Raw genomic sequence first — 22,214 nt, 5'->3', positions numbered from 1 at the left:
GACGAGCTGAACACTTTCTATGCTCGCTTCGAGGCTGCAGCTAAGGTCTCCAACAATGCTAGTGTTGGCGGCGCTAACGGCTGCAGACAGGAAGATACTGCCAGCACCGGAAACGTGCTCGTCATCTCCGAGCATGAAGTAAGGAGAGCCTTCAAGAGAGTGAACACCAGGAAAGCAGCAGGACCAGACGGCATCCCAGGTCGTATCCTAAGAGACTGCGCATACCAGCTAGCTCCTGTGTTCACTGAGATATTCAACATCTCTTTATCTCAGTCGGTGATCCCCACATGCTTCAAAGAGTCCATCATTGTTCCTGTCCCGAAGAAACCCCACCCTGCTTCTCTCAATGACTATCGCCCTGTAGCCCTCACCTCAGTAGTGATGAAGTGCTTTGAACGCCTGGTCAGAGACTTCATCATTTCTTCACTACCAGACACACTGGACCCACTACAGTTCGCTTACCGTCCAAATCGTTCCACAGACGATGCCATCTCTCATCTCCTCCACACATCACTCACTCACTTGGACACTAGAAGGGGGAATTATGTTAAAATGCTCTTCATAGACTACAGCTCTGCATTTAACACCATAATTCCCTCCACACTCACCACCAAGCTGGAGCATCTGGGACTCAGCTCATCTATGTGTCAGTGGATCTCCAACTTCCTAACTGGCAGACCACAGGCAGTAAGGATGGGCGGACATGTCTCAGCCTCCACCACTCTCAGCACTGGAGCCCCCCAGGGGTGTGTTCTGAGCCCCCTGCTGTACTCTTTGTACACATATGACTGTGTGGCCACTACCAGCTCCACCACCATAATCAAGTTTGCTGACAACACCGTCGTGGTGGGCCTGATCTCTGATAACAACGAGACGGCCTACCTGAAGGAGATTAGGAATCTGGAGAACTGGTGCCAGAGGAACAACCTCCTTCTAAACGTCAGTAAGACAAAGGAGCTGATAGTGGACTTCAGCACTAAGCAGGAGAGGAACTACCAGACCCCCGTCATCAACGAGTGCCCAGTGGAGAGAGTGGACAGCTTCAAATACCTCGGAGTTCACATTACGCAGGACCTGTCATGGTCCTGTCACATCAACACTGTGGTGAAAAAGGCCCGACAGCGTCTCTACCACCTCAGACGCTTGAGAAACTTCCAACTGCCCTCCAAGGTGCTCAGGAACTTTTACTCGTGCACCATAGAGAGCATCCTGGCGGGAAACATCTTAACCTGGTTCGGGAACAGCACCATGCAGGACAGACGAGCTCTACAGAGGGTTGTGCGGTCAGCTGAGCGCACCATCCGCTCCGAGCTCCCTGACCTGCACTCAATCTACAGCAGGCGGTGCCGGACCAAGGCCAGGAAGATCGTGAAGGACCTCAGCCATCCCAACAACAGACTGTTCTCTCTGCTGAGGTCAGGAAAGCGATTCCGCTCCCTGAAGACCAACACAGAGAGACTGAGGAGGAGCTTCTTCCCGCAGGCGATACGGTCTCTCAATCACACCACCACACAGTACTGACCCACATATATGGTTCTTACACACACACTGGACTTTCTGGACATTGTTTTTGCACAACACTGGTCACTATATTCTTCATTTCCGGTTAATACTTGTACAGCTGCTGTTATTGTGTATATATTTATTTATATTTAGATTTCTTCATACATTCTTATATAGTTCTATATTGTGTATTTTGTTGTACAGTTATTTTATTTTCAACTTTAATTTATATATTTTATCTTATTCCTTCCCAGTTAAATTTACCCTTCATTCTAATTTGTGTTGTACAGTTATTTCATTTTTAACCTTAATTTATATTTTATTCCTTCTTAGTTAAATTTACCCTTTTTAATTTTTCATATTTATTTCCTATCTTATTCATAGCCTTTTCCTTTTTTGTTTTCTTTAGGTCACAAGCAGTTGTCCAAGCATTTCACTACATATCGTACTGTGTATGACTGTGTACGTGACAAATAAAATTTGAATTTGAATTTGAATTTGATTTGAAACAGAGTCAGTTAATTCCTCCCGAAACTCCTGGGAAGGTGCGGATGCTGCTGGGTCCATGTTTGGTCGGCTCGTACTGTCATGGCTGGGGCAGCAGTCGTGTTGTGGAATGAAAAGGACCCAAAATGCAGGCAGCTGACTGATGAAGAGTGTGATGTTTATTTACAAGGTGGGATAGTGGCAAGCAAGCAGTGAGGCATGACAAAACTGAAGAAAAATAAAACTGGGAGAACTAAATAACAAAACTGAGAGCATACAAAAGGGGTGCGCGGCAGAGAGACGCAGAGACAGGAACGAAACACCATGGAACACAGAAATGCAGACGAAGGCAGACGAGCCGACAACGAACACAGACCGACACCCACTAAATATACACACACAAGGTAATCGGGTAATCACACACAGGAGGGAAGAACAGCTGATCCTAATACACATGATGACTGGAGGACACAAGCTGAACACAATGACAACAGACAGAGACCTTCAGAATAAAACAGGAAATCTAGAACACGAACCGGACACAAGGGGGGAGGACACAGAATACCAAAATCAGAATAACTAGAACAGAGGAAAATAATCATAAAACACAAAACGCTGGGTCAACGACCCAGCACCATGACAATAGGACCTGCTCAAAGGAACACACAATGGTAAGTATAACCAAACTACATAAACAAATGAAAGATCCAAATCAATTAATGATGAAGTGACATTTAGCTTTAAGTACATTTACACAGATGAAATGAATATAACCAATGCTACCACAAACAGACCTGGGATAGTATGTAGAGCCAAGGTTACATGTGCTGTGTTTACATTAAAGCATTATGATAGACTGTAAGATAACAGAACACAAAATAACAATATATGCAAGTGATGAATGGCAAATGAATTCTGTCCTAGCCACTTTGTCACAGTCACTCATACTTACAGACATATCCTGCCCAAGGCAACAATATTTTAAGGTCCGTATCAGCTTAGAACGATAACATTACGGCATCACTTTCCACCATTTTTTCTTTCCCAAAGTAGTCAAACCCATATTACAAAGCAGCCACTAGAAGGAGCTCTAGGACAGTTTACAACCGTAATATTCAGTTTAAGTTATAAAAGGCAGAACAGGCACGTTTATTTCATTCCTTTCTTTGTTATTAATATTTGCATTTGAACTGCAAATAAAAGTCAAGACAATAAATTCTATGTTTTAATAAAGTCAATGAGTAATTCTGTTAATCAATGTAAAAGAACTGTTATTATAAGTTTATTACAACTAAGCAGCCTTGCGTGACTTCTTCGAAGTCCTGTCATTCTACTCATTATACTTGCCTCTTCCAGAACATCGTGCATATACTACATCACCAGCATACATGAACTGCCCCTACACATCAGGAATTCGGCAACCAAACATGCAACACCCATACATGTTAAGCACCTGAAGGTTCTTATCGAGGTCACATATTTTGATGTTGCCTAGCACCCACCTACTATTACTGGGCTAAATTTACCCATTTGGTTAAATGGTCAAATGACCAACCTGTTTGTGTATCAGGCTGTAAGCTTGTTTACTGCAACATGGGCGGCTAACTCACTGCTGCCCCTGCTGGACGTCACAGGAACTGCAGCTTCGTGTTTCAGCCGATTATTTATACTACAGCAGGATCATTTAAATTAAATAGTTATATTTAAAGTACTTTTAATCTTAAAATAAATTAAAACATCTATGTTTTAAGTGTTTCCAGTACGATAATAAGACTGTTTTTAATGTTTAAATGTGTTTAGGTCACTGATTTTAAATCTTTATGAATCGTGTTGTGGGTTCATCCATCCATCCATCCATCCATCCATTCACTTCCGTTTATGCTTTTCAGGGTTGCGGGGGGCGCTGGAGCCTATCCCAGCTGCCATAGGGCGAGAGGCGGGGTACCCCCTGGACAGGTCGCCAGTCTGTCGCAGGTGGTGTGAAGTGCAACTGCTATTGCATCATCTGTAGATCTGCGCGGACCTCTCTGTTAACCCACGGCTTCTGGTTAGGGTAAGTTTGTACAACAGCCTGCAGTACGACGTCATTGATGCATTTAAGAATACTCAGCATAATTGTTGGTGTTGTTGTTCGCGGCAGTCCGGAAGACTTCCCAGTCTGTGATGCTAAAGCAATGACGCATAAAGTCTGACAATAAACTTTTTACTGGGGAAAAAAGTTTCAATCAATCAATCAATCAATCAATCAATCAATCAAGGCTTTATTCAGCACATGCAGGTTGGCCTGCAGTGAAATGGGACCCCCCCCCCTGACCTTACACACACAACACAGACATCACATGGGGATACAGGTTGGAGATCGGTTGCAGTACAGAAATGTACACTACAATGGGAAAGTACAACAGCTCCCTGACCTGCACTCAATCTACAGCAGGCGGTGCTGGACCAAGGCCAGGAAGATCGTGAAGGACCTCAGCCATCCCAACAACAGACTGTTCTCTCTGCTGAGGTCAGGAAAGCGATTCCGCTCCCTGAAGACCAACACAGAGAGACTGAGGAGGAGCTTCTTCCCGCAGGCGATATGGTCTCTCAATCACACCACCACACAGTACTGACCCACACATATGGTTCTTACACACACACTGGACATTCTGGACTTGGTTTTCACTTCATCACTTAAATCACTTTAAGCATATTTGCACTGCACAAGACATAATGTGGATTGCACAACACTGGTCACTATATTCTTCATTTCCAGTTAATACTTGTACAGCTGCTGTTATTGTGTATATATTTATTTATATTTATATTTCTTCATACATTCTTATATAGTTCGATATTGTGTATTTTGTTGTACAGTTATTTTATTTTCAACTTTAATTTATATATTTTATCTTATTCTTTCCCAGTTAAATTTACCCTTCATTCTAATTTGTGTTGTACAGTTATTTCATTTTTAACCTTAATTTATATTTTATTCCTTCCTAGTTAAATTTACCCTTTTTAATTTTTCATATTTATTTCCTATCTTATTCATAGCCTTTTCCTTTTTTGTTTTCTTTAGGTCACGAGCAGTTGTCCAAGCATTTCACTACATATCGTACTGTGTATGACTGTGTACGTGACAAATAAAATTTGAATTTGAATTTGAATTTGAATTTGATTTGAATTTGATTTGAAAAAGAGACCTCTACCCATGCTGAGCTCCTGGGAGGACAGCATGAGAACAGGACGCAAAAAAACTCCTCTTCACAAAAAGCACATAAATGTCCACAGCACAACATTATAGAGCACGTGACCAGCAACAGGGTTGGGTAGGGGATGAGGAGTAATCCGAGGCAAACACAGCAGCCATCCTGCCCAGCGCAACCATTCCCGCGTGGGCCCAGACCCGCCATGTTCTCCAGGAGGGAACAAACATCGAAGGCGTTTGGAAAGGGAGGGGGGATGAGTGAGTGCCTATCAGTGTATGTGTGTCCAGAGTTCAGCTGAGACAGTGTCCTTCGCCCTGCCAGCCTAAGTAAACAGTCCTCCAGCCAACCCAGGTGGCCTTGCATGGGATGGGAAGAACAGTCTAAGCACAGTCGTTATCAGGGTGTTGTTGTTCAGCTCCAGACTTGAGCCCACAGCTGGCACTGAAGGGATAGCTGCATTATGATGGTGCTTTTTTCTTCTTTAGTGCGAACAACTCATGAGAATTTCAAGCTGTTTTTAACAGTCCGACACTGGTCTCTCACTGGTTTCAATCCCAGTGTCAGCCTTGTGGGGGTTTGAACAGCTGGTTCCGCTTTCTTAATTCTTCGATAAGCCAGGGCCAAGCCAGCTCCGATAAGCCAGAACCCTGTTACCATGGTTCAGAATAGGTAGATATCTTCAGCGTCTTCCATCGACAGTCCCGCCAGACACACGATTCTCCATTGCTGCCACCCGTCCATCGTGTATCTGGCAGGGAAAGTACCTCCAGGAAACTCAGGCTCTCCCGAGCCCAGACTTCTCGTTGAGAAAAGGGTGTCAATAGCATTCAGGGACCAGTTGATTGAATCCATAATTCTCTTTTAGGTTTTAGAGAACAGACTGTGGGCGAGTGTTCAGGGGAAAGTAACACAAAAAACACGAGACTAGATGAGGGCATAAGAGCTAAGCAGGGAAACTAAGGGAGAGGAGGAGAGGAGAAAAGTGCGACCACCTTCGCCGAGAGCCAAGAGAGAACACCTTGTGATTTTATGACATCATGTTATAAGACATTAAATTATTATCAACAACATTATCAGATTCTCTCCATATCATGTGTATTTATGGTTGTAAGTGGCTTACAGTCACATTTATTATTATTAAAGATAAATACGCTCAAGTTCATTCAGAATAAGTTGTTTTTGTATTTATTATATCTAGTATTAAGTCTTAATATCTAATGTGTGTTCAGTCATATCTTCGATGTCAGAATAAAAGTCTTCACTGAGCGTTTGATGATGTCAAATGATCTCAGGTCTCATGACCTGCTGTTGGACAAACTGAGCTTTGACTCTGAATGCTTCACACTTGTCACACTTTTAATTTCAGTTTGTGTCCCTGATGTTTGTCGTCTGCACTGTGGATGTCTGATTTCGTTTTTCAAAGTTTAGCCTGCAGATGTGTTACAGTGTGTGTGTGTGCGTGTGTGTGTGTGTGTGTGTGTGTGCGTGTGTGTGTGTGTGTCTGTGTCAAGAGGTGTCGTCATATGATCAGCTGAGGTTCTCAGTTCAGTTTCGCTCATCTCATCATTGAGCTGCAGACACACATCGGGTGAGTTTTTACTGTTTTTCACTGAATTTTAATCTCATTTATAAACTTTAAATTTAAACAAATTAGTTTTTAAATCTAATCTGAGCTTTGAATGAAGCCTCTGTCGCACACAACATATCACACAGCGCTCACTGAGTTGTCTTTATTTAACTTCATACTGCGGACAGGCTTTTATTCTGAAGGCACATAAACAGTAAATTATTTTTTTAGCCTGGCTGACTTTTATTTGGAAAGTCTTTTATTGTAAATATTTTTGCAGATTGAGGTTTAAATTTAGTGAGAGTTTAGTCTGTGGGTGTGGTGACAGACCAGCAGCTGACACTGAACCATGTTCATCTCATATGTTTCAAAGTAAAAGACACTTCAGCAGCTGGACATCCTCAAATCTGATCATTTATAATTGGAGCAAAAATCAAGCTTAATCTCTTTGAAATTGTGAGTTGTGTCAACAAAAAATACATTTTCTTTTATGGGTTTTTAAAAAAAATTTTAATTAAAAAACAAACCAAATACTTATGGAAAAAATAACAATACACATTCAAGAGAAAACTTTAAAGTAGTTATTCTAATTTTTGATTTTTACTTTATTTTGTTTATTATTTTACAGCAGGGGTGCCAGAAGCTTTATAGCTTCTAAAATGATCAGGTCCAAATGATCTGCCTACTTTAAAAAATGCTCAATACATAGTTATACATATATTTAATTAAACAATATATGTCATGTGATCTGCCCATGATACCTTTGTGAGCTGCGGGTGGATCGACAGACTCGGAGGTGTTTGTGGATTTATTATCATTGTTTTTCTAATAATTATATTTTTTCATATCAGTTTGATGATGTTGATGTTCTTTTGCCTCAAAGTATTTCTAAATTTATGTTTAAATATTAAAGACTTACTGTGGCTGGCCAGGCAAAATATTTTACTTCTGATATATTATAGCTTTTTCATAAATATATTGGGGGTTTTCCTGAAAAAATATGTTGCTTTAAAATATTTCCAGCTTCTTGCTTTAATAGGAATTTACTATTTATTTATTAAGATATCTTTTTCAAATTTCTCATTATATTGAATTATAAAACCTTCATTTTGTTTGTCTAAAATGTGTTATCACAAAATCTGGTTCTAAAGATTTGTTAAGTGAAAAGTTTTTTTAATCTGAAAACTTTTGTCTTTTTCATGCTTTTATTATCAAAGTATTATATATGCACTATATTTTTCTAAAATATTTTATTCATTACTTCAAGTATTTCTAGAATATCCTTACATTTTAACAAGTTATACAACTTAAAAAAAAGCAAACCTTGTTACTAAAAGCAGAGGACCAACAACGAAACCCTGAAGAACAACTGCCACCTCATATGACTGTTTGATTGATTGTTTTTTTGATTGATTGAGTGATTCCTTTAGTGTCATGGAGCATAAGCTGGATCTTTCCCGTCTAACGGATGAAGAGGCCAAACATGTTTGGGAAGTGATTCAACGAGATTTCAACCTCCGCAAGAAAGAAGAAGAGAGACTCAGGTACTCGTTCCCACACTCAGAGTTTTCATGTACAAATATCAGAAACATTACTAAAGTTTCAGGGTGTTTTTCAAACTAAAGCTGAAATATCAGCATTAATAATAGCACACAGAAAATTCTTGCTGCAGAAATACAACAAAATAAATAAAAAAATGCTTTGAAGCTTCTACACATTTTAATGGAAGTTTGAATATTGTTTGTATTCAGTGTTATTAAAAATTGGGCAAAAAACGGGCAAATCAAAAATCAATCAATGTACAAAGAATCAGAGAGTGAATTAAGTCCTTTTAAAAACTGATTAAGCATCAGATATGTTGTCAGGTTAGTGAAACAAAAGTAAACACAGTAAAAATAAACAAACTGAAATGATCTTCAGACATTCCCCCAGTGAATTTTGAGCTGTTTTTGGCATGCTTTCCTCTCAGAGTTGCTATTTTTAAGTCTTGGATCAGGGGACTCCAGGCCTCGAGGGCCAGTGTCCTGCAGGTTTTAGATCTCACCCTGGGTCAACACACCTAAATCAAATGATTAGTTCATTAACAGGCTTCTGGAGAACCCCAAGACATGTTGAGGAGGTCATTTAGCTATTTAAATCAGCTGTGTTGGATCAAGGACACATCTAAAACCTGCAGGACACTGGCCCTCAAGGCCTGGAGTCCACTACCTGTATCTTAGATAAACCCCAGACTTTCCCAGACTTTCTCTCTGTGACTCTGAAGCTAAACTTTGTGTGAGTCCTGGAGTTTGAACTGTTTTCGTTCATGTGAAGTTTGCAGGAATTCCAGCGTGAAAGACGTTGTTGTTGTTGCACTCGATCACGCCCCGGTCACACGGAGTTGCCTCACAAAGACGCTCTGTGTCTCCTCCAAACACTCCAACTCCCATCAGCCCCCGGGGGGAGGGAGCAGCCTCACAGGGACTCATGACTGGAGAGAAATCATCAGGAACATGTTGTCATCTTCATCCTTTAACAAGCATACAAAACAAACCGAGAAATCAATAAAAACTGATCAGAATTCAACATTTAAAACTATGAAAGAAGCCAAAATGAAATCTGTAAGAAGACTTTTTTTATACTGTGGACTGATAAACTGGACAGGTGAGGAGTTCAGACTCTTGGGAGGGATTTGGACTAGAGTTCAAAAGGAGCACACTGCCAGCTCCTACCAGGAGGAGCAGGCCTGATGTAGATCCGGGACAGCAGGAGAGATTAGATCCTTGGGCTGGCCTGGGAAGGCCTCTGTGTTACTCCAGATAAGCTAGTGGTTGGTGGTTGCAGAGAGGGAGGTCTCTCTCCATTCCTGTCCCTGTGACCCATTGCCAGATAAACAGATCTGACTTGCAGTTGTGGTCGTCACATACTCTGAAGGTTTTTGTGGCTCAGCCCCTCCATGGTTCTCAGTCTGAGGCTGGTGGGCCTCCATGTGGACATTACTAAAGGGATGGATCACAAGAAGCAGGGAGAACACACGATTCATTCAGAGCCAATTATTGAGGGGCTGTGGGTGAGTCACAGATTGGTCATTTATCTTCTTTATGACTGCTGTTCCCTCTCTTCTCTGTGAAAATGTAAAGAACCGAAGTCTCACGTTGTTTTTTTTATCAGTTTAATAATTAATACCTTCATCCAACAGTCCATGGTAGCTCCATCTCCAGAGGGAATCAGCTCCTTGGTTCTGGTTCGTCTTCCTTTGTTTTTTATTCTACCTGTCAGCGAGGTTCAAGGTTTCTATAAGATCACCTGGAGTGGAATTTGAGTTGTTGTTTGCACCTTGTGATCTGGACCTTTGGATATTTGGCATCAGCCGACCTTTCCTGTTTTTGTGGAGCATGCTGCTGAGGTTTGATCCTTTGGTGCTTTACTCTGATCACGAGCCTGATTGAATAAAGATAGGCACAAACCAAACATAGCCAAACATCTCAAACACAGATTTACCTACTCTTTGTCCTGGAAAGCAAATCCATCACCACACTGTTCTTGAGAAACGAAATGTCAATGCCTTTGTTTCTAGTGTTTGATCTTCCAGATCTTCATCATCAGGTCTTCCTTCAGATCCTCAAAATTCCTCAAGAAGTTCTCTGTTATGGTTTTAGTTGTTTGTGCATTCCTTGGATTGGTCAGAGTGTTCTAATTTTATGAAATCTATGTTCATTTGTTATATTTGTTAAGTTTCCAAACCTCAAGGTCTCTACTCCATGATAAACTCGGGGACTATCTTTTCATGTCTTTTGCAGTGAGCTGAAGAATAAGATTGAGAAGGAGGACTCAAAACGAGAACTGCTGGGCTCTCAGAGCAACTTGTCCGACTCGCTTTGTATCCGCTGCCTGCAGCCCTTCAAGTTCCTGGTGAACAGCAAACGCCAGTGTCTGGACTGTCGCATGTACACCTGCAAGTCCTGCAGCCGCTACAACAAGAAGGAGCACGGCTGGGTGTGCGACAACTGCCGCATGAACAGGTGAGCCTCCGGCAGCGGAGAGCACTGCGTCAGCGTAAGCTCAGAGTTATTTGGTGGTCATGGTAGTTTCTTTTATGGTAGATGTTTATTATATTCTCTATATTCTGCACTTGTGTTGTTCAGGGTGCTCAAGATCGGGACTCTGGGCTGGTACCATGACAACGTGAGAAACCGTTTCAAACGCTTTGGTAGTGCCAAAGTGATGAGGTCATTGTACAAGAGGCTGAACGGAGAAGGTGAGTTTGCCTTATGTTAAAGAATTCAGAGATAATGAGTCAACTGTGAGCTTTTTAGGGTTTTATTGAAGTTACACGCTAACAGACAACTTGTGTTGGTGCTTCAGGTGGGCGTGATGATGACACGCAGAGTATGCCGGATGTCCACAGTCGTGAGTTTCTTAAATGTTTTACTATTAATAGATTTTAATTGGAAATTTTCTTCCCATTTACCATGCTATTTATATGTTACTGTCAAATATTAGTTCATTCTCTCTTTTTAAGTCCACCCTCAAAACTCATCTGTTTAAAATTGCCTATTCTTAAATTTCTGTATGTTTTAACTTTTATCTTCTATTTTTACCATTGTGTATATTTCCAGTTTTTATCTGTTGTACAGTGTCCTTGGGTGCTTTGAAAGGCGCTATTTAAATAAAATGTATTATTATTATTATTATTATTAAATGTTCCTGGTAATTAGGGTTAGGGGTTAGTATGTAATGTAAATATGTAAGAAAAATTGTGTATGTTTCTTTTCCGTGTCCTGTGTACTGTTTGTTTGTATATTTGTCTTTTTGGCTGCTGTTACAACCAAATTTCCCCTTGTGGGACAATTAAAGGATTATTCTATTCTATTCTATTCTAATTATGGGCAAAGGTTCAAATTAATCATGTAAAGGTAACAGCTGCTGGTCCAAAGCTAAGACTCACCAAACGTCACCGGGACTTAGCCAATCAAAAGAACATACGCTCAAAGGCTTAGAGTAGAGAGTAGAGTACCAGAAAGTACAACGACTACCAGAAAATTAGAGGTCATCCAGGTCTTTAAGACATTCCTGCAGTTTAACAACCGTATTTTCCGCACTATAAGGGGCACTTAAAATCGTTTATTTTCTCAACAATCAACAGTGTGCCTTATAATCTGGTGCACCTTATATATGAATTCTGGTTGTGCTTACTGACCTCAAACCCATTTTATGTGGTACACAGCACTCAAAAATCTGTCAAAAGTGTTTTAGTGGCGATCATGGCTCAAGAGTTGGGAGTTCGCCTTGTAATCGGAAGGTTGCCAGTTGGAGCCCCGGCTCGGACAGTCTCGGTCGTTGTGTCCTTGGGGACACTACACCTGTTGCCTACTGGTGGTAGTCAGAGGGCCCGGTGGCGCCAGTGTCCGGCAGCCTCGCCGGGTGGATGACTGCTTGTGTAAAGCGCTTTGGGGTCCTTAGGGACTAGTAAAGCGCTATACAAATACAGGCCATTTTAGTATGACTTTGGTAAGCTACGAAGCCACACCGCTTGATGTATTACAGCTACAGTAGTCAGGAGCCTCACGGGGTAATCTGGGTCCAAAACTACAGTAATTGGTGTGTGTTATCTGGCTTATAGATAATGTTGTGTGTGATCTGCATAGCAGTGAAAATACATGTCTATTCACACGTACAGTGGGATGCAAAAGTTTAGGCAAACTTGTTAATAGTCATTATTTTCCTGTATAAATCGTTGGTTGTTACAATAAAAAAAATGTCTGTTAAACATATCATATAGGAGACACACACAGTGATATTTGAGAAGTGAGATTAAGTTTATTGGATTTACAGAAAGTGTGCAATAATCGTTTAAACAAAATCAGGCAGGTGCATAAATTTGGGCACTGTTGTCATTTTATTGATTCCAAAACCTGTAGAACTAATTATTGTAACTGAAATTGGCTCGGTAAGCTCAGTGACCCCTGACCTACATACACAGGTGAATCCAATAATGAGAAAGAGTATTTAAGGGGGTCAATTATAAGTTTCCCTCATCTTTCAATTTTCTCTGAAGAGTAGCAACATGGGGGTCTCAAAAGAACTCACAAATGACCGGAAGACAAAGATTGTTCACCATCATGGTTTAGGGGAAGGATACAGAAAGCTGCCTCAGAGATTTAAGCTGTCTGTCTCCACAGTTAGGAACATATTGAGACAATGGAAGACCACAGGCTCAGTTCAAATTAAGGCTCAAAGTGGCAGACCAAAAAAAATCTCGGATAGACAGAAGCAACGGTGAGAACAGTCAGAGTCGACCCACAGACCTGCACCAAAGACCTGCAACATCATCTTGCAGCAGATGGAGTCACTGTGCATCGTTCAACCATTCGGCACACTTTACACAAGGAGATGCTGTATGTGAGAGTGATGCAGAGGAAGCCTTTTCTCCGCCCAAAGCACAAACAGAGCCGCTTGAAGTTTGCTAAAGCACATTTGGACAAGCCAGCTTCATTCTGGAATAAGGTGCTGTGGACTGATGAAACTAAAACAGAGTTATTTGGGCATAACAAAGGCCGTTATGCATGGAGGAAAAAGAGCACAGCATTCCCAGAAAAACACCTGCTGCCTACAGTAACATATGGTGGTGGTTCCATCATGCTGTGGGGCTGTGTGGCCAGTGCAGGGACTGGGAATCTTGTCAAAGTTGAGGGACACATGGATTCCACTCACTATCAGCAGATTCTGAAGACCAATGTCCAGGAATCAGTGACAAAGCTGAAGCTGCGCCGGGGCTGGATCTTTCAACGAGACAACGAAACACTGCTCAAAATCCACTAAGGCATTCATGCAGAGGAACAAGTACAACGTTCTGGAACGGCCATCTCAGTCCAGACCTGAATATTATTGAAAATCTGTGGTGTGAGTTATAGAGAGCTGTCCATGCTCGGAAGCAATCAAACCTGAATGAACTAGAGAAAAGAGGAATGGTCCAAAATACCTTCAACCACAATCCAGACTCTGATTGTTGGACAACATCTTCCACCCCATGCATGAGACTCTGACAGCACTGAGCAGCTCCTTCACAGAAGTGGAAGGTGAAGGTGAATCCTTCACAGGTCTTTCCTCCCCACTGCTGTCAGACTCCACAACAAAGACTTCAACTGATTAAACACATCCACACATGTGCAATAGCAATAACACTAAGTACAATACTCTTTCTGGCATCGTTGTATTATACTCATATTGTATATAGCATTTGTATTCTATTTTATTCGATTGTATATAGTATTTTATTTTAATTTATTTTCTTCTATTCTATTGTGTACAGTATCTTATGAATATATTATTCCAGTGTTTTTTTCTTCTAATTTTTCTATGCAACTTTGCACTGTCCACTGCTGTAACAAAACAAATTTCCCACGCGTGGGACTAATAAAGGTTATCTTATCTTATGTTATTGGAACCTGCAGGAAGCGTTTAGAGGCTGTAATTTCTGCAAAAGGTGGATCTACTAAATATTGATTTCATTTCTTTTTTTGTGGTGCCCAAACTTATGCACCTGCCTGGTTTTGTTTAAACAATTATTGCACACTTTCTGTAAATCCAATAAACTTCATTTCACTTCTCAAATATCACTGTGTGTGTCTCCTATATGATATGTTTAACTGACATTTTTATTGTAACAACCAACGATTTATACAGGAAAATAATGACTATTAACAAGTTTGCCCAAACTTTTGCATCCCACTGTATACTGTGAATAGATTTGGTCCTAGTAAAGAACCTTGTGGAACTCCATAGTTAACCATGTGGTATACATACAAATGTGTACACATTAATAATGATTTGCTTTTTTATAAAGCACTGTTCAAAATTAGCTGTGGAATCAAATGGTTCAAAAGGAGCATCATCTAAAACTAAAACTGGACAGAATAATGACAAAACATGTTGCATTTTCAGACGCGTATAATGGCAATGAGGATGATCAAGGAGAATTCGAGGGTCAGCGCTACAAAGTGGTAATAAACATAAAAGTGATAAAGATGTGATTCTACATCTGTTTTATGAAATAATCCACATTCAGGCGTAACGTGATGTGTTTTCAGATGAGGAAGAACAAACGTCTGCTGTCTGTTCATCCTATGGACTTTGACAATGAGGATTATCTGCCTCACTCACGGCGTCCGTCTGTACAGGTAAGTCAAAGTTATGAAAAGCAAACATACAAAAGAGATCTAAAACCATGTGTGTAACTTTGGATTCACAGCAGCAGCAGGATGATCGGTACTATAGGAATGACGTGGACTACGACCATTACAGCCACAGAGGAAACCGCAGGAAGAGCCTGGACCGATATGCCATGAGACCTGGTCAGTATACCAGCATACCAGTCTTCCAGCAACATGATGCAGGTCCCAAAATACACAACCAATTTCACATGTCCAACAAAATAAACTGTTTAAACCACTGTGGTCTATATGGGGGTTACTGGGGCCCACAGAATCTGTCCACCATGATTTACCTTCCCACAGAAAACTTCTGGGAGTAACCCTATGGAAATGCGGGAATTAATGGAAATGCTGTTTGTCCTGTAGCTGTTTTCACTGGGGCTCCACCTGCTGTCTATTGGAGGAATCACAGCTTTTGTTTCACAGATTTATCACATCAAACAGATGCCTTCAAAACAAGCCTGTGAGACTGGATAACTAATTGCAAATTTTACTTATTATCAGGTTTAGAAAAAATTTCTACTTTGGATGTCCGACATGCTGCTTTTTATTTCCAACATGTACATTTACCTGAATGTTTTTACCTTCCTGTCCATCTTTGTAGATCTGCATCCACCTGGGTGTTTTTGTGTGTCCATGTTTACCTGTGTTTGTTATCAGATGACAACGGAGAGAATCGGATGGTCCGGACTCGCTCTCTGTCCAAGATTACCTCGTCGGTGGCTCGGCAGCAGTACATTGACACATCAGACGAGGAGGAGTACCAGAGGTACCCGCAGATGTACCAACAACCACCCCACCGCCGAAGGGGCAGTAGAACCTCCTCCCAGGAGAACCTGGGACAAGCCCCGCCGGTAAGGACAATCAACCAGTCACTTTAAGTTAAATTTTGGTGGCATAAACATTGGATTTTCTTCTCTTGATTCTTCGAAAACCTGTTTTAATTCTATGTTTTGCCTTTTTTTCTTCTTCATGGTATTTTGTACAAAAAGTTTCAGTCCGTATAATCTCAGCCATAAAGAACCAGGAGATATTGTTAACTGACATGGAGTCTTTTTGTCATACAAAATCATCTCCTTGGTGTTCATGTTGATTTTACATTGCAGATAAATGAACTGAGCAAACGAATGTTGGCCATCGAGAGTCTGCTGAGCCGCCTGGAGGAAAAGATTACACCTGGTGTAAATGAGGTGAGATGCGATGATGATGTGGGATAATGTGAGATCATTTCCTGAAACCAGTCGGTACAAACATTCTGTAACTTTGTTTTACAGCAGGCATCAAATCCATCAGCTCAGAATGAGGAGGAGAAACTGAGAAGGAAGCTTAGTGAGCTGGCGGGGAACCTGAGCGATAAGGGCCCGTCATCGGACGACGAAGCTGGGAAGAAGTCCTTTTCTGTGGGTAAAGGTTTGGCCGGACTGAAGGGTGGCCCAGCAATCGCTCTGAACTCCCGGAAGAACAAAGAACTGAGCTCATCCAGTGATGAGATGCCCACTGAGGCTCAAAAGGTAGGAAGACTGATTCAGTCCACTGTTTACAGAATTAATTGAATTCCAACCCATAAATCCAGAGAATGGGAACCTGAAGGTTTCTCAGACCACCAGTGGATCCGATGTTATAAAAAGCTTACTTTTGGATCAGTGCACAATCATTTAATGGCGAATTCATTTTTAACATTGTTTTCAAAGAACAAAATAAAGTCTAAAAGGTTTTTTAACTCTTTATTTTGTCCGATGTCTCATAAACATCCAGGTTCCCACGTGTGATACATTCAGTGCTTCTACAGCATGGCTTGGCTTCTCCCCAAAATTGCTGTTTTACTCCATCTATAACGGGTCTGAACACCATGTTTCTTGTTCATTCTCATGTTTTTGTCCTCATCCACTCCTGAAAATACTGAACGTTTCTCTAAACTTCTCATTGGTTTTCTTATTCCATCTGTGACAAAAAAATAATAATGAGAAATGAGGTGTGGTTCCTGTCCTAGTAAATCCACATCTACAGACTAGATGTCCAGTGACCTCCTGATGGAGGAGAACTCTTTCTGATGCATCACGGACTAGTCCTCACTAACCTGCTGCCTCCTGCATTGACTAACAGCCGTCTGTTAGGTTACTGTTACTGTGAAGCTCAGCAGCTACCTGCCTGGACCACATGACCCCTCACCTGTACAGGTGTTCACCTAAAAACTAAACCTCTGCTCAGTCATGTGACACCAAACAGAAGGAGAAATCTGTAAAAGCACTGAGTGTTGGGAAACCTCTTCGTCTGCCTCTGAATCATAGCTGGGGAATCAGCAGCATAGTTTTTAACACTGTAGTCAGGTCTGTCTGAAACACATGCCACCATTTTAGGAACAAAAGGTGTGCACCACATTTAAAAGTAGAAAGTTTTTTTTATGTGCAGAGTCCTTTTTAATCGCAACATGACCTCCCAGAGACACAAGTCAGACACAAGAAATGCTGTGGTGCTGTGGGGCATCCAGCCCGGTAGCTGCTGCAGGATGGGATGTTGTTTTCCAGCTGCTAACATCTGTCCCTCTACATGGCTTTCAGAGATCGACTGCCGCCGCCCTCTGTGACCTCACCACTGAGGTCCTGAGAACCATTAATGCCACAGAAAACGCTATGGTCGAGTACGGCCTCTCAGAGCCGATCGACAGGTCCCACTTAGTAGGCACTGACGTAAAGCAGGCCGATGATGCGTTCAGGGAACTTGAGGAAAATGTAAGCCTCCAACATGAACTGCACACCTCATTGTCCCTGAAACCCAACCCTCTACCTCGTCCGAAGCATGACGGAAATGTCTGGACTGGCTTTAACCTTCCCGGCTGTTGTGTGTCCGTCCATCAGCGACAGGGCTGGTGTCGGTCAAACACACTGGGTCCAGTCTCAGTCCAGTTTGAGTCCAGTTACAGCAGTTCTAGATTTAGGAAAAGGTTACGTGATCATTTGAAACATGCCCCAGAACAGTTGGTAAAACCAGGTCGATGCTCATTATTGTTCAATAGCCTTAAAGCTATCAGTAAAAATGACCCGTTAGGAGAATGTGTACAATATAAGGGATTTGTTCTAGTTTCATCATCAGGTCATAATGTCATGACTGAACTCTACATCCTCTGATGAGACCAGGTCTTCTCCTGTTACCTGTTCAGTGATTGAGTCAGTCAGAGAACCAGTGTGTTTCACTGATGCTCAGGCCTGTCTTCATCATCATCACCATCATTCTCAGTGGTCTGGAGGCGTGTCAGCTGACCCAGGGGTCTGTCCTGTTACCTGTTTAGGTGTACATCACGGCCGGTCAGTCCTACGAGCTGGAGTCGAAGCTGCGGCGGCTCGAGCAGAGTGCCAAGAATCAGTTTGGAGGGGCGACGGACTCGGAACTGTCTGAGCTTGAGGACGTGGTGGCACTGACCGCCGCCAGAGTCCAGAGTGCTGAGAGCGAGGTGGGTCAATGGCTCTGGATGGACATGGTCATGTTTACGCGGTGTCTAGGAACAAAATGGCTGATGCTGGAATAAACACAAATTTCTTACTTACAGGAAGCTTTTCAAGTCTTCCTGTTTTTAATAAGCAAACTCAACAGTTTCCCTTCATGTTTGTTCCATCTGCAGGTCTCTGATATTGAGAGTAAAATCGCTGCTCTGAGCGCCGCCGGATCCAAGAAGAAGGTCAGTGTGTGAGGAAATGATGTCAAGGTTACATTAACGTGTGCTCACTCACAGGAACAAATAAAAAAGTTATCGGGCTTCAGCTGTTAGACGGTCATCACTTTTCTAGTGTAACCTTTTTGAAGGGAAACTCAGAGCATAGACTGGACTGAGTTACTGAAGAGAAATAATGGCACTGGATATCGGTACCCATCCCTAATTTTAACATGGGAGTATATGAGGACTGAGTCACTGCTGGAGCCTCTAGTGGACACCAGAGGAACTGCAGGTTTTGGTTTTCAGAGGTAGACGGTTGACTGGATGCCATGTTAGCTGCATGGAAACAGTTTCTTTCTAACATCACTCAGGACTAAGTTAAAAACTTCCATGTTTCTTTGCAGGTTTCAGGAACTCAGAGAAAAAAGTCGACTCAGGATTTTCAGAGTAAGAAACACACTCACGTTGCTTTCTGCACGTTTAAAGTGAAGAAGCTGAAACATGTTACAGTCACGTTCCAGGCCATGACATTACAAAGTTGTGATGCGTGTTCATTAACAGCGAAGAACCGTGTTAATGAGCATTTCTTGTTTCAGAAGCTAATGGCACTCAGTGGAAATCCAGCAACATGTTCTGAAGCAGAAACAGACCTTCAGCAGCTGCTGCTTGCTCCTCTTCGTCATGAAGCCTTCATCATAGAGCAACTCAAAGAGCAACTTTTATCTGTAACTGCTGCTGCTTATGTGTTAGAAACATAACCCATGATTACAGCTGGTAGATTTAGACAAAATATGAGAAAACGTGAAAAAGTACGTACCAAACTAAATGAGTATTCAAATGTACAGTCATTACAATATTTTTTGAAGCTCAGAGGCAGCTGGAGAGAATTACATGGGAATGAAGTAACATGAAAATGTTTAAAAATGTATAAATCCAAAATATTTCGTTTTAACACTGACAAAGTTTCGGCTTGTCTCAGCAACGCAAAGCCCCCAGCATCCGACATCAGCATGGAGGAGAGGAAGGCACTCACATCACTTAGTGATGACAACAAAATCATCATCCTTCCGGCAGACAAGGGCAGGTGCACAGTATTGCTAAACCAGAAAGACTGTCATGAGAAAATTTTGTTACTACTCAGTGACAAAAATACTTATGAGCCCCTGAAACGAGGCCCATGAAGTGGACTGTCTGTCTGAAGCAGTTAGAACAAGACAATGCTATGGACTTGATCTCATACCACAGGCTGTACCCAGGGTAATCAACACCAAGTCTGTATGGTTTACCGAAGATACATGAACAGGATGCACCTTTAAGACCGATTGTCTGTATGATCAACTCGGTCACCTATAACAACCCAAAGTTTCTGACTTCGATCCTCAACCCGCTGGTAGGCAGCTCTGAACACCACATCCAGAACACCTTGGAGTTTGTTGAGAAGGTGAGAGATGTCATTATGGAGGCAGATGAAACCATGGTCTCGTACGATGTTACATCTCTTTTCACTTGCATCCCAGTCACGGAAGCGTTGGCGGTAGTAAGAGATTACAGGATGACACCAACCTTAGCAACAGGACCACTCTCAGCATCAGGGATCATATTTTCCACATATTTCACATACAAGGGTCAGTGTGCCATGGGTTCCCCAGTTTCACCCGCTGTGGCCAATTTGTACATGGAAGAAGTGGAAAAGAGGGCTTTGCTATCCTACCCTGGAACACCACCAAGTCATTGGTTCAGGCATGTGGATGACACCTGGGTGAAAATCAAATTTCAGGACGTACCACAATTCATGTATCACATTAACTCGGTGGACCGACACATCAAATTCACCAGGGAGGATATGAAAAGTGGCAGGTTAGCCTTCTTAGACTGTGACATTTCCATCAGTAATGGGGGACATCTAAAAGCTAAAGTGTACCGGAAACCTACGCGTAGGGATCAGTATGGCGCGATATGGCAGCCTCGCTTCTGTCAGTCTGCCCCAGGGCAGCTGTAGCTACAACTGTAGCTGCCTCCACCAGTGTGTGAATGTGAGAGTGAATGAATAGTGGCATTGTAAAGCGCTTTGGGTGCCTTGAAAAGCGCTATATAAATCCAATCCATTATCTAAGGTTTGACTCTCATCATCCACTGGAGCACAAACTGGGTGTCATCAGGACGCTACAACACAGAGCGAACACCATCCCCACAGACACAGCAGTCAGGGAAGCAGAAGAACATCACATCAAGAAGGCGCTGAGTAGATGTGGTTATCCTAGCTGGACATTTGTCAAAGCTGGGACGGCACCGAAAGAAAGCTCCAGCCAATCCAGGAGAGAAGGGCAATCAGTGCCTAAGCAAAAACCTGTAGTGATCCCGTACGTGTCAGGAGTATCAGAACAACTGAGACACTTTTTTTCTAAACACCGGGTCTCTGTGGCTTTTAAACCCCAAAACATGCTGCACCAAAAATTGGTCCACCCCAACGATCGGTCCCCCAACTCAAACAGAGTAACATAGTGTACGCTGTTAAGTGCCAGGAGGATTGCCAGGACTTATACATCGTGGAAACCAGACACCCTCTGGCGAAGCGGATGGCACAACACTGAAGAGCCACCTCGTCAGGGCAAGACTCTGCAGTCTAGTCACACCTACAGGCCAGTGGACACTCTTTCAATGATGAGGATGTACAGATCCTGGACAGGGAGGAACGCTGGTTTGAGGGCGGAGTCAAGGAGGCCATTTACGTGAAAAGGGAAAGACCATCTCTGAATTGAGGAGGGGCCTAAGGGTCACCATCTTACAATGCTGTGATTGCAGCCATTCCCCAATTCTCTGTGAATGGTACTAATGGCCATTGATCAGTGGGCTTTGATCAATGCTCATGAGTATTTGCATATTAATGATCAAGGAACTGACTTCCCAGCCCATTGTTCCTTCAGTGGGCTGGTTTCAGTCATTATGCAAATGTCCTGTTTATAAGATTGAAACCTGCAGTCAGCTGAGACTGAAGAAGTCACTTGGATGAAACATTTCTCCCACTGAAAAAGTCCAGATGAACAGAATCAACTTTTGGTGACTGACAGAAGACAGATATAAAAACTTTATTTCAAAATAAAATCTATTAACTTTAAAACCATTTCTAAACTTAATCTCCTCTGACGCAATTTGATTGGCTCAGACAGACAATTCACTTTTTACTTTTATGTTTAATTCTGGCACCACTGAGCTTCTATAGACTTTGGTCAGCTGTTTATTAAACTTGTGTTTGTATCACTGCTGATACGATCAATAAATTTTAAAATCAAACCCTGTTCTTATTTGATCCATGTATTGATTTTATGGATGAATGGTACTGATCATCAGAACTGATCACATTTAGAGTTTAACATATTTAGTTTCTTTGATTATTGATAACATTGATCTGCATTTGCCTTTATGATCCATAAAACATCAAATCAATTCTGCATTTTTAACTTATTTCATATATTCATGAGAAAATTACAGGATTCTTTACCATCAGTGTGTTCAGCCTTGAGATTACTGAAGCAGTCCATCCTCTGACCAGCAGGGGGCGATAATTCCTGCAAAGGAGGGTGGATTCTACATAAAGGAGAAGTGGACTATCTAATCCATAGAGG

General features: G+C 42.0%; 1 protein-coding gene across 2 annotated transcripts; it reads left to right on the top strand.

Moving 5' to 3' along the window:
• Positions 1 to 6,762: 6,762 nt before the first annotated feature.
• On the top strand, positions 6,763 to 21,889 carry mlpha (melanophilin a). 2 transcript variants are annotated; one of them, XM_080289369.1, is made up of 15 exons: positions 6,763 to 8,294; positions 10,530 to 10,751; positions 10,875 to 10,987; positions 11,095 to 11,139; positions 14,674 to 14,732; positions 14,820 to 14,909; positions 14,981 to 15,083; positions 15,603 to 15,796; positions 16,049 to 16,132; positions 16,217 to 16,453; positions 17,501 to 17,671; positions 18,229 to 18,390; positions 18,559 to 18,615; positions 18,996 to 19,038; positions 19,188 to 21,889. In XM_080289369.1, the coding sequence occupies exons 1-15, from the start codon at positions 8,185 to 8,187 to the stop codon at positions 19,226 to 19,228; spliced, it is 1,731 nt and encodes a 576-aa protein (XP_080145495.1). In that variant the 5' UTR covers positions 6,763 to 8,184; the 3' UTR covers positions 19,229 to 21,889. The 2 variants fall into 2 exon arrangements, with proteins under 2 accessions (XP_080145495.1, XP_025999315.1); XM_026143530.2 differs by lacking the exon at positions 17,501 to 17,671 and having other exon boundaries at positions 6,771 to 8,294.
• The last annotated feature ends 325 nt before the right edge of the window (positions 21,890 to 22,214 follow it).

The sequence above is a fragment of the Astatotilapia calliptera genome, chromosome 15 (assembly GCF_964374335.1).
Source record: "Astatotilapia calliptera chromosome 15, fAstCal68.1, whole genome shotgun sequence".
Lineage (NCBI taxonomy): Eukaryota > Metazoa > Chordata > Actinopteri > Cichliformes > Cichlidae > Astatotilapia > Astatotilapia calliptera.
The sequence above is the reverse complement of the archived record's forward strand: the minus strand, read 5'-3'. Positions and strand labels throughout refer to the sequence as shown.